Below are 16618 nucleotides of genomic sequence, written 5' to 3'. Positions count from 1 at the left end.
TGCGTTCATGTATGTTCAACAATCAGGAGGCAACAAGGTTAATTGAAGGAAGTACATGTGGACTCTTAGATGCATGCCAAGGAAGCTTCATCAATGGATGTGAAGAGAGGGCCTTTAATGTGGTAGATGTTGTCTCAACAACCTCTCAGTTATATTAGTGCTCCCTCCTATGGGGAGATTTGCGATGCCTTGTGTGAGGGCTCAACCTCATGAAACTTTGGCTGAATTCTGTGGCATGGATTTGAGGCCCAAAGAGGCCAGGGGAATGCTCAAATGTGGGGCTGAAATTTCTTAAAGTATCATTGAGTCTTTGGAGGCTGTATCGAGGCTTACTGAGACCATGAATGCATGTGATTTTGCGGATGAGAATTGTGTTGGAAAATCTTGAAAAATTTGAGGGCTGATTTGAGACCAACAAATGCCACATAGCTGTATGAAAGTGTGGGTGAAAGGAGTGAGCATTTAGCAACAGATTTCAGGGTTGTTTTGAAGCCAGAGGAGAGGAGATTATATTGCACTTGATTTGGTTGGCACATGGTAAATGTCATAAATAAATAAAAATTCATCAAAAGTAGTCATGTGAGAAGAACCTGTAAGTCCCTTGGAGTGCATTGATTGCATGAAGCTATGGACTCTATTCAACATATGCGAAGGGAAAGCCTTCTATAATAGAGCAATTTATTGCGTCCAATATGGTCCAGTAAGGATGTAACCACCAATCGGAAGGTCATCTTGATCACCCCCATGCTGTTGCCCCAAGCTTTTCAGCCTTGATCTGAATGCTAGCTTGTCCAAACACCTCAGGGCTGTAGTAAACCAGTGCGTCAATTCCAAATGGTTGTTGGAAGAAACTGATGGTATGACGACGATCATGTACAAGCGAGTCAAGGGTGAGGCAAGCAGTCCACCGATCTTGAGGAGATATACTAGGCCAACAAAACTTCTTGCATACACATCATTCATGATTTGCATCTTTTCTTGGATTTCTTATGCAACTCTTCCTTGTTCATGGCCAAAATCTCGTCTAAGCGCTCTTGCACCTTCTTCTCCTCCCATCATCGCACTACTGCTTTTTGGCCATAGCAGACCTTCAGATAAGCATGAGTTCTCTTTGCTTTAAACCTAGGTCCGTAGAGCTGGTTCAGTATGAGATGATGAGCATGGTGGAAGTGATACTAGAGTGCTCAAAACCACTACACTCTCTCGCCTAACTGGGACATGTCCGACATTCGTCACCCTCCTTGGCAACAACTACATTTTCAATAGAAGACATTTGCTAATGATCAAGAAAGGACATACATTCACAACATTGGAAGTTTCAATTGCAAAAGCACGACTCCACCAGGACAACACTGCAAGGTCCGTTCTTTGCATCCAATTTCCCATGCCTATGTGTTTGCTTGGTGCAACACATAAATGCTACGGGGTATGGCACGACTTTTGTTTCTTATAATTTTTGGAGAGACCACAGTGCCAACTGTCCACCATACTTTTGTATGGCACTTCTGCATGATGTGCACTGTATATTTAGCATTTTCACTGTGTAACACTTCATTGCAAGGCGAAATGTTTAACTATTGACATTGCTTTTATGTAGCTTGACTCAAACATTGCCCTCTGGCTTGCACAATTGGATGACACCTGTACACGATTGTCAGGTCCGTACAACAATTTAATTTGTACAGTTTGTTGATGCTTTTGGTCTTTTTTTTGAATTTGTCGATTCTTTCTTACATTTAGTTTAGCTACACTTTTCTTCAATAGTACATGCTCAATCTCGATCATCATATCTATATATCAAATAGACCGTACATACTTCTTTTCTCATAATTGGACAATTCAACTTGTTAAGTATGGAGCCTGATTTACCCTTGTAATTTTCTGTGGTAAAAGCACACATTTGTAAGGCCCCCATTATGAGGAGAAGCCATCGTGCGTGAAGGTAAATCACTCAGCGGAAACCAAAATTTTCACTGTCAAAAACCAGGGGCAACTTTAGGGGCCTCGGGAGCGGAAGCCCCCGAGACTTTTTTTTCCTTGCCGCAATATTCCTTTTCGCCGGAATATTATGGCCGGACGGCGGCCAGAAAGTGGTCGGAAAACAACCGTCGCTTGGCCGGTGGCTGGTGGTCGGAAGTCAATGGCCGGTGGCCCGGTGGCCGAATTCAAAAGCGGATTTGTCTTCTCAAGGGCGGCCACACATGGGCGGATTGGAGGGTCCGATTTGGACTTATTCACACAAGGGCGGCTACACATGGCTGCTTCTCATAAGAGAGGGAAGCCCTTTTGGCCTATAAAAGAAGACCATTTCTACACACATTTCATAGTGTGTGAAGTTGATGCAACAATGTGAGTGTGAGGTGGTGAGAGTGAAGCAAGGCGAGAGCTCCATTAAGGGTATACTCCCTTTGTAAACTACTTCTTGTTTTGAAGTACTAAAGCCATTGAGTGGCTGCTTTCTCGTGGACGTAGCCCACATTGGGTGAACCACGTAAATCGTGTGTACTCTCTCTCTCTCTCTCTACTCTATAATCTCATGTATGTAAATCTGTCTCTCTCCATTAAGTAATCTACTCAATTATCTATTTAGCTACGTCTTATTTCCTAACACAACTTATGTACTGCAATACTTGATGCACTTTGTACATGTTTACTTTATTCCTAGGTGGTTGATGTCAATCTATGTATGTCCTTGTTTGGCAATGCATCTTATATACTGTAGGCCAACCTTCTCCTCTGCATAACCGTCGTGTAGCATGAAGACAATTCTTTATCCCAGCATTTTCCTCCCCAGATAAGTTTTTCACCAGGTTCTGTGATCGAGAGCCAAGGCCCTCCAACTATGACAACACATAAATCTCTCTCTCTCTCTCTCTCTCTCTCTCTCTCTCTCTCTCTCTCTCTCTCACAGGTTATACGAGAAATAAGAGAAAATTGACTACCCTTGATTTAGAGTAAGATGGGTGCCTCAAAGATGGGTCCCTGGTCTAGAGACTAAATGGCCGACGATATTACCAGGCTGAATGGCAATCTACAAATAAACTACCAAACTAAGTTAAGGAGTGGATTTAAGCATAATGATTAAGCTGCAACCCTTTTCTTGATTTAATTGTCCCCTTTATTAGCCCTTTGTCATATAGTGAGCCCTATGGGACACAACTTGCTTCTTCCCAATGGTCATTAAGTTCCAATCTCTAAGCCATTGTTGTTTTCCTATCAATTGGTTCTACTCATCCGCTTGTGTTCTAAAACAAAAGCCGAGGCGACAACAATCACAACCAACCAAGTAACCAACTGTGTTCCATAATCTATTAGAACATGCATTGCAAAGAGTAGTGCCTTGGTCTCACTACTCAAACACTTGTAGAGAAAGCCGTGAAATTGGCCCATATTAGAGACAACTATAGAGTCATCATATACATTTAAAAAATACACATGCAATTCTTTTTTAAAAATTCAACAGCCAAGACTCCTTGCTCCCTCTGACAGTGACAACACGTAACTCTCACTCTCTCTCTTTGTAGGGCGGATAATGTGTCGTGCTCTCTACAGTGGGTGGTCCTCAGTGCAATGTGCGTGACAATCTCACTCAAACAGACTGAATCTCCCTCAAACAGACTGAACAGAAAGGAACAATAGATGTCAACAAAGCTCACAAAGACACAACAGCAGAACAAAACATATGACTCGACTATCTCAAAGACTGATACAGACTCTGGCGTGGCAGCACACTCAGCTCCAGCCCAGGACTCACAGATACAATGGGGTGTCGAGGCTCAGATGTGCAGGGATGGTGAAGTCGTGCTCTGTGTATAGACTCATTGCTCCCCACGATGATGCTGGACCAAAGGTGAAGAAGATGATAATGATCACCAACCGCTACTACTCATATGTACCACCATAAAGAGCCACCAACGGCTCATAAATGTCAGCCATGTGGTAACCTGGCCACGAGGTCCACTAGACCACCGTCGGTACCCTGCTACGTGTCACTCCCTAGGCCAGAGGGTCCAGAGGGTCCGTCCAGTGTGAACCAGCCTAGAGCAACTGTACTAACTGTGTCCTGTGAAAGTGACACTGTAGCCTGCTACACACTCTCTCTCTCTCTCACTCAGGTTCTATGAAAAATAAGAGAAAATTGATTATGCTTGATCTAGAGTAATAAATACACACACATGCAAAATTCGTCAATGTGCTTTGTACTTTGTTTACTTCAACGTAGATGCTTGATGTCAATCTGGATATGTCATGTTAGGTTCTATAGCAATGCCCACCAAGCAAGACTAGTTATTTTTAGTGAAGAGGGGGACATATAAATTGAAATGAACCGGAGGGGACTTAATTCTTGAAGGCCTTAAATGACGATCAAGGAGGCTCCAAAGGAAACCTTGGCGCTCATGCAGGGTTTAAGATTTGAGAGAAATGTTACGAGGTTGGCTGCGCGCGACGGCGGTTTGCAGCAAGCATGGTCGAAGGTTCTGTGACAATGCGGCAGGAGCGACTGCCAAAGGCGACGTTGATTCAAAGTCCTTCAAGTCTCCACAGAAACCTCGCCTTTGGGCAATGGAGAGGGTCTCTAAAACCAAGGCTCAGCGCGTTGCCTCCATGAAAGCTTGGCGCATCCCTGCCTGCATCGACTTCATGGTTGATTGGCTACCTGAAGGTGTCGGTTCCCTCCTTTACCTCGATAAGCTGCAAGTGCATCAATTTTACTGGAAACTTGGAGACCCTGGTTTCATCTGCACGCCCTTTCAATTGGACATCTATGAGCGGGCTTGGGAAAAACACTATGAAAAGGCAAAAGTTCTCGCTTCTGTGGAGCTCTATCCACATCTGGTGAGTTCGCATATTGCTGCTTATGCAATCCATTCATGGCTGTCTCTATGTAAACATGATGACAGTAACTTTTCTGGCAAAGACTGCAATGACATCATCCCACATGAACCGATGGTTTTACTGGTGATTTTGCATGACATACTTCAGAGGGAGAAGTCTCTGAAGTAAAGGAGTTTTGGAGTAGTTTGGGGACACTTTGGAGCAATTTTCTAGTGGAGTGTATAAGGAAGCTTTGACCTTAGAGGGTCGTAGAATTCAGGAAGTGCCAGCTGTTGGAGGGCAATGGGGGAGTCAAGAGGGTGGTTGCATGACATGCTTCAGAGGGAGAAGTCTCTGAAGTAAAGGAGTTTTGGAGTAGTTTGGTGACACTTTGGAGCAATTTGCTAGTGGAGTGTATAAGGAAGCTTTGACCTTAGAGGGTCGTAGAATTCAGGAAGTGCCAGCTGTTGGAGGGCAATGGGGGAGTCAAGAGGGTGGTTGCATGACATGCTTCAGAGGGAGAAGTCTCTGAAGTAAAGGAGTTTTGGAGTAGTTTGGTGACACTTTGGAGCAATTTGCTAGTGGAGTGTATAAGGAAGCTTTGACCTTAGAGGGTCGTAGAATTCAGGAAGTGCCAGCTGTTGGAGGGCAATGGGGGAGTCAAGAGGGTGGTTTGGGAGGGGAGTGCCAGTGAACACAAGTGAGTGAGCCAATCCGATGAAGTGACTTGAAGGGTAAATGCATTGCCGATGAAGTGACTTGAAGGGTAAATGCATTGCCAATGAAGTGACTTGAAGGATAGGTCTAGGCCGAAGCTAGAGGGTGGATGAGGCACTCAAGGCAGCAATGAGCTTGAGGGACATGGAGACCATGGCTGTTGTGGCAGCAAAGGCTTCATTGGAGGAGCGTGAGGTGGAACTTGACAGGTGTACACATTGTGGGGCTAAGTTGACAGACTCCTTGCACAAGATGACATGGGGCTTATTTAGCTTTAGGTTTCCATTCTAATAATGTATGTATTGGCATTGAAGGCTGCTGGCTTCGCCATACAGGGGTAAAAGGACGAGAAGGTGGCACAATTATTCTACTTTTTAAGTACTAAGGTGAAAAAATAAGTACATGCTAAATCCTCTTAAACAGTCCCCCAAATCATTTAAGAATCTAAATCTTTAGATTCTTCCTTTTCCTTTGATATATAATATAATATTTAGATCTTTCTTTAGAACTTAACATGTGGTCTTTTTTTGCGTACTGTATGTTTTGACCACTAAAATCGACGGAGGCTCCTAGTGACAGATCCAACATGAGCCCAAGGATTCTAGGTGACTCTTTGTTTCAACAAAGTACAGAGTCCAGACTCAAGACTTGCTTGTGTTAAGAGTTTTGGAGGTCATTTCCTTGGTTTCCGTGCTCGGCCTTGTGAGCTTTATTAGGTTCTCGACATCAAGGGGATTTACTAGATACTGTTTGGTGTGCCCACCACTCGGCTATTTTTAGAGGACGCCCCATTTTATCTATTGTGACTAAAATTTTTATTTATATGACATGGGATACATGTAGGTGAGTCGGGCTTTTTGTTTAGACTCCTGTATAGGGGAGGGGGAGCACCTCCATTCCCGATAGAGTTGTAGTGTAAGGTGCAGCAGAAGTAAATGTTGAACTTTGCTCAAGATGAGTGCTTCGAACTGTGCTCAAGGGTTCCTTTTACTTATGGAAGGGAGAGCCTTCCGTTCCTTTAGTGAGAGAGTGCAATGATCACAAACAAAGTGAATGACACTGTGAATGAAGGTGTTGAGAGAGAGAGAGAGAGAGAGAGAGAGAGAGAGAGAGAGAGAGAGAGAGAGAGAGAGAGAGAGAGAGAGAGAGAGAGAGAGAGAAGAATACGACACCAGACGGTTCTTACACCCTTCTCCAAGGGCCCCTCTCTCTATGGCGAGAGAGGTCTATGCTATTGATTGCACAAATCAGGTACAATGGTCTAGATGCAATGGACTTGCCAATGACGTCGACGATAATGATGATGACGTCGAGGACGGGCTAAAATCTGAAAACGATAAGGTTGAAATCTGCGAAACGCTGACTTTTGCTGAATTCTGACACCGTGTCGACGAGGACGGCGATGACAACGATGCGATGACGATGCGCTGAAAATGTAGATGCTGAAATCTGCGGACAGCGGGCTGATTTGCTATGTCTAAGTGCTGAAAACTGAAAACGCTGATGCAATGGGGCTGATCTAACGCTAGAAACTGCAAACGCTAGGTTGAATCTGCAAACTGGAAACGCCAGGTTGATCTGTAGCAATAATGCTAGGCTGTTCTAGTTATGAAAATGCTAGGTTGTTCTGCTTCTATTGGTTGAAAACGCTAGGTCTCCTGCCGGTCCTGCTGAGAAGGTGCACTATAAGTTGCTGGAACTTCTACTGCCTCTTCTGCCAGAAAGTGCTAGCGCTAGGTCTCATTTATAGTAGCTTAGCAAATTTGCCCTACCCACTTTTCCAACAAAAGTAATAAGTGAAAAATGAGTAAATAGGGAAAATGGGTTCTGTGCACTGTAAAATGCTCATGATGGGTACTGACCGTCATGCTGATGATCATGCTGTGTGCAACCAGAGGATATGCAACTACTCTGAGTGCCTGGACATGCACGACCTGCGCACAGGCTCACAAAGGTGCGAGAACACTTCCTAAGCTGACCTGAACCCTAGACCTGAAGTAGCTTGTCCACATGCACACAGGGTTAGATGTGCATGTGACATCCCCTCCTTTTCAAAGTGAGGTATTGGTACCAAGCTGCATGGCTTCCTTGTAGTCTACCAACAACTCTGGGTAATCTTTGAAAAACTCTTCGTCGGTCCACTCTGATGCGTGGGTCGTGCGGTACTTGAACTTCATGCAGGTCTGCAATGCTTGCTTCTTTGGGCCGCATCGAAAGAGAGTCACGTGCACATCTAACCCTATGTATAGGTGGACAAGCTACTTCATGTCTAGGGTTCAATTCAGCTTAGGAAGTGTTATGACACCTTTGTGAGTGTTCACAGGCAGTGCATGTCCAGACACTTAGAGTAGTTGCATTTCCTCTGGTTGCACACAACATGATCGTCAGATTACAGTTAGTAACCATTAGGAGCATTTTGCAGTGCATAGAACCCATTTTCCCTATTTGAGCCATTTTTCACTTATTATTATTAAGCGACTTTGTTGGGAAACTGGGTAGGGCAATTTTGACAAGCTAATATACAAGAAAACCTAGCGCTAGCACTTTCTGGCAGAAGAGGCAGTAGGGACCAAGCGTCTGACAGTGCACCTTCTCAGTAAGACTCCTGGCAGGACAACCTAGCGTTTCCAGCCATCAAGAACAGCCTGGCGTTTTCAGCATTTGTAGATCAGCCCCAGCGTTTTGCAACTTGCAGATCAGCCCAATGTTTGCAGATTCACAGCAGTTTGTCTAGCGTTTTTACAGCAACAGTCCTAGCGTTTTTGTCACGTGCACATCTAACCCTATGTGTACGTGGACAAGCTAAATTTATGAGTAGGGTCCAGTTTAGTTCAGTTATCCGAGCTTAGAAAGTGTTCTGGCACATTTGTGAGTCTGTTCGCAGCCGTGCATGTCTTGGCATTTAGAGTAGATGTATATCCTCTGGTTGCACACAACATGATCATCAGATTACCATCAAAACCCATTAGGAGCATTTTTACAGTGCATAGACCTATTTTCCCTATTTTAGTCATTTTTCACTTATTCTCAATAAGTGACTTTGTTGGGAAACTGGGTAGGGCAATTTTGACAAGCAAGTATATAAGAAACCTAGCGCTAGCATTCTCTGGAGAAGAGGCAATAGGGCATAGTTACCTGGAACGGGAATGGGAGGGTTTGGTACAGGACGGGAACGGGGAGGAGGAGGGGGGGAGCGGAACGGGAACGGGAACGGGCCCGGAACGGTCCACCTAGAGTAAGGCTTGAATTACCTCCATTCAGCTTAGTCCCAAATAAACTCCTAAACAACCTTAAAACTGCCCTAAATATGCCCCCTAACCTGCCCTCAAACTGCACCAAATATGTTCCCCAAATAGCCCCAAATCTGCCCCCAAAAGCCGACTTTTTTTCCCCCAAATGCCTACTTTTGCCCGTTCCGTCCCGCGTTTTGCCGTTCCGCCTCATGTTCCGCCTTGTTCCCCCCATTCCAAAACACCGCCGGAACACCGTTTCGGTTACACCCCGTTCCGGAACGGCGTTCCGTTCCCATCTCCGTTTCGGGAACGGGACTTGTTCGGAACGCCGTTTCGGAACGTTAGGGCTGTGTTCCCCCCGTTCCCTGTTACACTGCAGCAGGGACCAGACATCCTACAGTGCACCTTCCCAGCAAGACCCCCCCCCCCCCCCCCCCCCCCCCCCAAAAAAAAAAAAAAACAGAGACTGATCAGCCCTAGCGTTTTTGCATGATGCAAGACTGCTAACGTTTTTCAGTTTTCAGCCCTACGACTTCGTAGCATAGCCCTTGTGGTAGCATATCCTTACCGCCTTGACTTGCCCGCGACAGATAGACCCTAGCGACAACAGATTTCAGCTTTGTTGGCGTTAGCAGATTTCCTCAGCAGATCACTAGCGTTTTTGCAGCAAGACACAGATTCAGCCCTAGCGTTTTTGCACCAGATATTCAACCTAGCGTTTTTGCAGTCTCCCAGCGTCTTCACCCTCTTTGCATCAGCGTTTTCAGTTTTCAGCAGTCAGACTCCGCAGTAGGATCCCCAAACCTCGCAGATCTCACCTTCTCGCAACAGATCCTCGCCGCACGGTCAGATCAGCTAGCGTTTGCAGATTCTGTCCGAAAAACGCAGATTTCAGCATCTGCGTTTTCAGCGCGTCGTCGTCGCATTGTCGTCATCGCCGTCGTCACCAACATAGAGTCAGAATCCAACAAATAAAGATTTGCAGGTTTCAGCCATTAGCGTTTTCAGATTTCAGCCCGTCTCGTCGTCGTCCTCATCGTTGTTGACATCTTCGGCAAGTCCATTCTATTGTAGAGATTTGTGCAATCAATAGTAGACCACTCCCGCCATAGAGAGTGGGGTCTTCGGAGGAGGGTTTGACAACTTGTCTGGTGTTGGTATTCTTCTCTCTCTATCTCTCAGTCTCAGCACCTTCTTTCACAGTGTTTACCACTTTGTTTGTGATCATTTGCACACTCTCACTAAAGGAACGGAAGGCTCTCCCTTCCGTAAGTAAAAGGAACCCTTGAGCACAGTTCGGAGCACTCATCTTGAGCAAAGTTCAACATTCTCATCCGCTGCACCTTACATTCGTATCAGAGCTTTGGCAGTGTTCTGTATCACTCAAGGAAAGAACCACATAATTTTTTTTGCTTGTTGCGGTCGCACGTAACCCAAGTCCTCTTGGGCGTGTCGATTCCTAATTGTGTTTTGAAGAGTGACAAGAAACCCAAGAAAGAAGGGCTTGTCCAGCCTCCCCTTGTGCCTCTTTTCACTCGTTGAGAGCGGATCGTGCACTTAGCAGCCGGCCAATCGACGTGAGATGGAAAAAAACAACCTTGGTGTGAGCGCAAGGCCGCCAAGGGGTGTGCCCGCGGAAAAGAGTAGAGCTTCGGTAAGAGAAGATCCTTCTCTAACACAGATTGCAAGCTAAAGAAGAACCTCAAGAACCTCAAGACTCAAGAACCTCAAAAACTTGAAGAGGGAGAATACTCTCAAAGGTTAACCACTTGATTTTTTGGGCGTTTTGCACCCCATTTTCACTTGTTTTTTATGTTTTTTAATATTTTTTAATGATCAGTTTTTGGATTAAAGCGTGTGAAAGCTCAAAACCAGTGTATCACTCAGGGGGTTGTGGTGTGCTTTACAACACAACGTTCGGTTACCCGAAGCTCCGATGGTCCTCAAAAGGGTCGATTTTTACCTAGGCATGAGGCTAAAATAAGTAATCCTAAAGGGTGACTGAGGCCTGAGCCTGAGCCTGAGCCTGAGCCTAAGCGTGGGCTTGGGCTTGGGCCAGGGATTTCAACAAGGCGGTAGCAATTGCTCTCTCCCAAGAGATGAAGCACAAGGGAAAGCCTAGGGAGAACAAGTCGTCTCAAAGTACCTCCCAGACTTCTCAGAACCCTCAGAATGGTAAGAACGGTAAGAATGGTAACTCTTCTAACCAATCTTCCTCTAGTCTCTCAAAAAAGAACTCCCAAATGAACCTAAGGGTAAAGCTAACACAATTGCTAAACCTAATCTCACTCCAGATGAAAAGGTAGAAAAAGGAATTTTAGGAGGATACATCACGTCGGAAGAAGAGAGCATTTATTCTAAGCAAGGTCGATGTTATCATTGTCACATCAAGGGTCACATAAAAAGAACATGTCCTAAGATTGACTCTAATGAATCTAAAGAACCCACAGAACCCACATCTTCTGTCAATGCAATAAATGAGAACACGAGTGTGACCCAAGTTTCTCATGATCCTCCCATTGATGGGTCTCTCTTTAAGTGTTATGGTCATGTGAAGCATCAGCGTTTTGTCATATTGTTTGACCCCGGCAGTATGCATGATGTGATTAGTGACTCTCTTGTCGAAAGAGCCCGCTTGGAGGTTAGCAAGACATCTCCTTTTGAGGTGTCGGGCTTTGCTCCCGGTATGGACTCTCTCATCCCGCAAGAGACTCTCTCAGTCTCTTCTTTTCCAAAGCATGACACACATGATTTGCATGATAATGATAAGCATGATGAATTGCATGATAATGATGAGCATGATGATTTGCATGATCAAGATGGGATTACTCACGAGCATCATGATTTGCATTCTCAAGATGCGATTATTCACGAGCACGATGATTTGCAGGATAATGATGTGATTGTTCACAAGGATAATGGTTTCGTTGATACTTTGTCTTGTGAAGCTAACGCCATTACAAATTCGAAAATCACGAAGAACCGATCTTGGCTCTTGAGTCGAGGTTCCTAGAACCCCCACAGGAAGTATTATGTGTGCGCATGATTAGTCAGCACGCATTGTTCGAGTGTTTCATTCGTGATGATTTCCTGTATTTTAGTCACCGTCTTTATGTGATCCCTTTTCATAGGCATGACATATTGCACGATTCACTCATGAATGAGCACGGATGTATGCGGATTACTCATGAAAAGATGAAATGTTTGCATTCAAGGAATTCACATTTCATGTCTCTTCCTTGGCATGACACAGTATCCGAAAGAGCACAAGAAGGATTGAGCATCAAGCACTGGCATTTCCATTGTGATTTATCACAGTTGATAAATTTAGATTAGAAAGACAAGTTTCGACTCCATTGTTTGCATGTGTTCGATGAACGGTTTGGCACTCCGTCTATATGTTCATCTACATTGTATGCACAGTCTTTAGAAAAGACTAGAATTTTTCCAGCCACTCTACATGAAATGGGTATGTTCATGTTTTTGTGTTGGAAGTGGTTTCAGGAATTTTCAGCCTGGGAGATTTTAGAAGAAGGTAGACGCATGGCTATAAACGAAGTTGAGCCACAGAGGACTTTGTGTTGCTTTCGGCGCGGCCCAAATAAGCAAGCATTGCAGACCTTTATGAAGTTCAAGTATCCCACGACCCAAGCATCAGGGTGGGCCGATGAAGAGTCCTTTCCAGGATTCCAGACACTGTTGGCGATCTCTCTCGACACTATACAGTTCGGTACCAGTAGCTCACTTTGAAAAGGAGGGGATGTCACGTGTACATCTAACCTTATGCGTACGTGGATAAGCTACTTCATGACTAGGGTTCAATTCAGTTCAATTAGCCGAGCTTAGGAAGTGTTCTGACACTTTTGTGAGTCTGTTCGCAAACCATGCGTGTCCAGGCACTTAGAGTGGATGCATATCCTCTGGTTGCACACATCATGATCATCAGATTACCATCAGAACCCATCATGAGCATTTTTACACTGCATAGACCTATTTTCCCTATTTTAGTCATTTTTCACTTATTATTAATAATTGACTTTGTTGGGAAACTGGGTAGGGAAATTTTGACAAGCAATTTTATAAGAAACCTAGCGCTAGCATTCTCTGGAGAAGAGGCAGCAGGGACCAAACATCCCCTAGCAACCCCCCCCCCCCCCAAAAAAAAAAAAACAGAGACTGATCAGCCCTAGCGTTTTTGCATGATGCAAGACTGCTAACGTTTTTCAGTTTTCAGCCCTACGACTTCGTAGCATAGCCCTTGCGGTAGCATATCCTTACCGCCTTGACTTGCCCGCGACAGATAGACCCTAGCGATAGCAGATTTCAGCTTTGTTGGCGTTAGCAAACTTCCTTAGCAGATCACTAGTGTTTTTGCAGCAAGACACAAATTCAGCCCTAGCGTTTTTGCACCAGATATTCAGCCTAGCATTTTTGCAGTCTCCCGGCGTCTTCACCCTCTTTGCATCAGCGTTTTCAGTTTTCAGCAGTCAGACTCCGCAGTAGAACCCTCAAACCTCGCAGATCTCACCTTCTCGCAACAGATCCTCGCCGCACGGTCAGATCAGCCAGCGTTTGCAGATTCTGTCCGAAAAACGCAGATTTCAGCATCTGCGTTTTCAGTGCGTTGTCGTCGCCGCCGCCGTCGTCACCGACATAGAGTCAGAATTCAGCAGATAAAGATTTGCAGATTTCAGCCATTAGCGTTTTCAGATTTCAGCCCGTCTCGTCGTCGTCCTCATCGTCGTCGACATTGTCGGCAAGTCCATTGCATTGTAGAGATTTGTGCAATCAATAGTAGACCACTCCCGCCATAAAGAGTGGGGCCTTCGGAGGAGGGTTTCACAACTTGTCTGGTGTCATATTCTTCTCTCTCTATCTCTCAGTCTCGGCACCTTCATTCACAGTGTTTACCACTTTGTTTGTGATTATTTGCACTCTCTTACTAAAGGAACGGAAGGCTCTCCCTTCTGTAAGTAAAAGGAATCCTTGAGCACAATTCGGAGCACTCATCTTTAGCAAAGTTCAACATTCTCATCTGTTGTACCTTACAGTTTTTGCAACTTCCAAATCCCTTAGCATTTTGCAGATTCTCCGCGACGGAACACCCGTATGCATCAGCGTTGCATTTTCAGCAGTTAGCATCCGTACCGCAGTCTCCAAACCTCGCAGATCTCACCTTTCCGTAGCAGATCCTTGCCGCATGGTGAGATCAGCAAGCGTTTGCAGATTCAGCCTACCATTCGCAGATTTTTGTATCTGCGTTTTCAGCGCATCGTCGTCGCGTCGTCGTCACTGACATAGAGTTAGAATTCAGCAGATTCAAGATTTGCAGATTTCAGCCATTAGCGTTTTCAGTTTTCAGCCCGTCTCGTTGTCGTCCTCATCGTCATCGACATCATCAGCAAGACCATTGCATTCAGACCATTGTAGAGATTTGTGCAATCAATAGTAGACCGCTCTTGCCATAGAGAGTGGGGCCTTCGGAGGAGGGTTTGACAACATTCTGGTGTCGTATTCTTCTCTCTCTATCTCTATCTCAACACCTTCATTCACAGTGTTTACCACTTTGTTTGTGATCATTTACACTCTCGCACTAAAGGAACGGAAGGCTTTCCCTTCTGTAAGTAAAAGGAACCCTTGAGCACAGTTCGGAGCACATCATCTTGAGCAAAGTTCAACTTTCACTTCCGCTGCACCTTACATTGGTATCAGAGCTTTCTCAGTGTTCTGTATTACTCAAGGAAGAACCACAAGAATTTTTTTGGCTTGTTGCCGTCGCACATAACCCAAGTGCACTTGGGCGTGTCGATTCTTAATCGTGTTTTTGAAGAGTGACAGGAAACCCAAGAAAGAAGGGCTTGTCCAACCTCCCCTTGTTTCTCTTTTCACTCATTGAGAGCGGACCGTGCACTTAGCGGCTGACCAATCGACACGAGGTGGGAAAAAGCAACCTTGGCGTGAGTGCAAGGCTGCCAAGGGGTGCGCCCGCGGGAAAGGGAGGAGCTCGGGTAAGAGAAGATCCTTCTCTAACTTAGATTGCAAGCTAAAGAAGAACCTCAACAAGCTAAAGAAGAACCTCAAGAACCTCAAGAACTCAAGACCCCAAGAACCACAAGAACGCAAGTTCCTCGTGAACTTAAGAACTCAAGACTTCAGTGTATGGTCATCACCTGAAGCGGAATGGATACTTCGCATGGAGGTGGCCAAGAAGAATTTTCCTCACCAGGAGGTTTTTCCGACCCTCCCCCTTCCCCATCTACGCCAAGGATTGCACCAAATCCTATGGAGGCTTTGGTCAAGACGATGATGGACATGATGATATAACAAGAAGCACAATGCGCTACCTTGGAGCGCGAGCGCGGAGAAAGAAAGGTAGAATTGGATTGTGAACGCGAAGAAAGAACGACAGCCTTAGAGCGTGAGCGCGAGCAAGCAAGCTTGGCGGCCGAAGAAAGAAAGGCAGAATTGGATCGCGAACGCAAAGAAAGGAAGGCCGAATTGGATCGCGAGTGCGAAGAAAGACGGTTAGCCTTGGAGCGTGAGCGCGAGCAAGGGCGCTTGGCGGCCAAAGACAGAAGGGTAGCCTTGGAGCGTGAGCGCGGCAAGCGCGCTTGGCGGCCGAAGATAGACGAGCGGCCTTGGAGTTAAGAGCGTGAGGCGCAGAGAGACCAACGTATGCAAGAGTCGGTCCTACAGGTACTTACCTCGAAACCCGAGCCAATCAAAGATGTTGGTAGTTCATCAAGTAGCAGAGACTCGAACTCCAACAACCCCGTCACAGAGAAGATCACGTTCAGTAAGTATGACGGTAAGATAGATGCCAGTGTTATTCATTCTTGGTTGCATCAATTTAATGCTTATTTTGCGACAACTAAGAAGACAAGGAATAGCAAGGTTTTGACGGCAGCCATGTATCTTGCCGTGATGCCATTAATTGGTACCACGCATGGCAAGAGACACAGTTGGCCGCGCACCTAGAGGAAGCCGACGAAGGCACGTCCTTTTCCTTCAATTGGGCCGACTTCCAAGACAAGCTCAAGGCGCGGTTTATGCCACCTCAGTACCTAGCACAGTTGAAAGACGATTGGCCAAGTCTCAAGCAAAATTGTTTGCCAGTTACGTTTTTCTTTAATCGTGTTTTGCAGCTCGGCACCCAATTACGCAAATCGGATGATGAGCGCCAAAAGGCTTTCATTTTCGGGTTAGACGACTATATCAAGTTTGATGTCGAAGTCCTCGACCCCGTAGATCTCAACAAGGCGGAAGCGACTGCTCTCGCACAGGAAATGAAGCGTAACAAGGGAAAGCCGAAGGAAAACAAGACTTCTCCAGGTACCACTCAGACTTCTTTGAACGGTAAGAACGGTAAGAATGGTAACTCTTCTAACCAATCTTCCTCTAGTCTCTCAGAAAAGAACTCACACAATGAACCATGTTCCACTTCCAGATTATGCATGTGGAAGGTAAGAAGAATGTTGTGGCTGATGTTTTATCAAGGAAGCCATAAATTTCAGCTGTGTCAATTCCTTATCATCATGAGTTAGATGACACGAAGGAACAATATGCTACTGATGAAGATTTTGCAAGGATCTTTGAACAGTTGCAAGAGAGGCAACCTCATGAGCACTACCTACTCAGAGATGGTTTTATGATGATGCATGGCAGACTTTGTGTCACTAGGCCATTGTGATATAAGGTCATGGAAGAGAGTCATGTCCCACCGTATGCAGGGCATCTTGGTATCAATGCGACAATTAAAGCGGTAGAGACATTCTTCTATCGGTCTACCTTGAGGAGAGATGTGGATGCGTTTGTGCGAGCATGCTTGATTTGCCAAAAGGTCAAGTTTGACA

General features: G+C 45.4%; 1 protein-coding gene across 1 annotated transcript in view; it reads left to right on the top strand.

Annotated features, from left to right (window-relative positions):
- Positions 1-4351: 4351 nt before the first annotated feature.
- The window catches only part of LOC147453706 (uncharacterized), a 67774-nt gene continuing 55507 nt past the window's right edge, over positions 4352-16618 (top strand). The window contains exon 1 of the mRNA XM_086517182.1: positions 4352-4836. Coding sequence (XP_086373308.1) covers positions 4423-4836 — 414 coding nt within the window. The 5' untranslated portion in view covers positions 4352-4422. The remainder of the gene's footprint in view (positions 4837-16618) is intronic.

Source organism: Adiantum capillus-veneris, chromosome 7, assembly GCF_014529385.1.
Source record: "Adiantum capillus-veneris isolate H3 chromosome 7, ASM1452938v2, whole genome shotgun sequence".
Taxonomy (NCBI): Eukaryota; Viridiplantae; Streptophyta; class Polypodiopsida; order Polypodiales; family Pteridaceae; genus Adiantum; species Adiantum capillus-veneris.
This window is presented reverse-complemented; position numbering and strand designations above follow the sequence as displayed.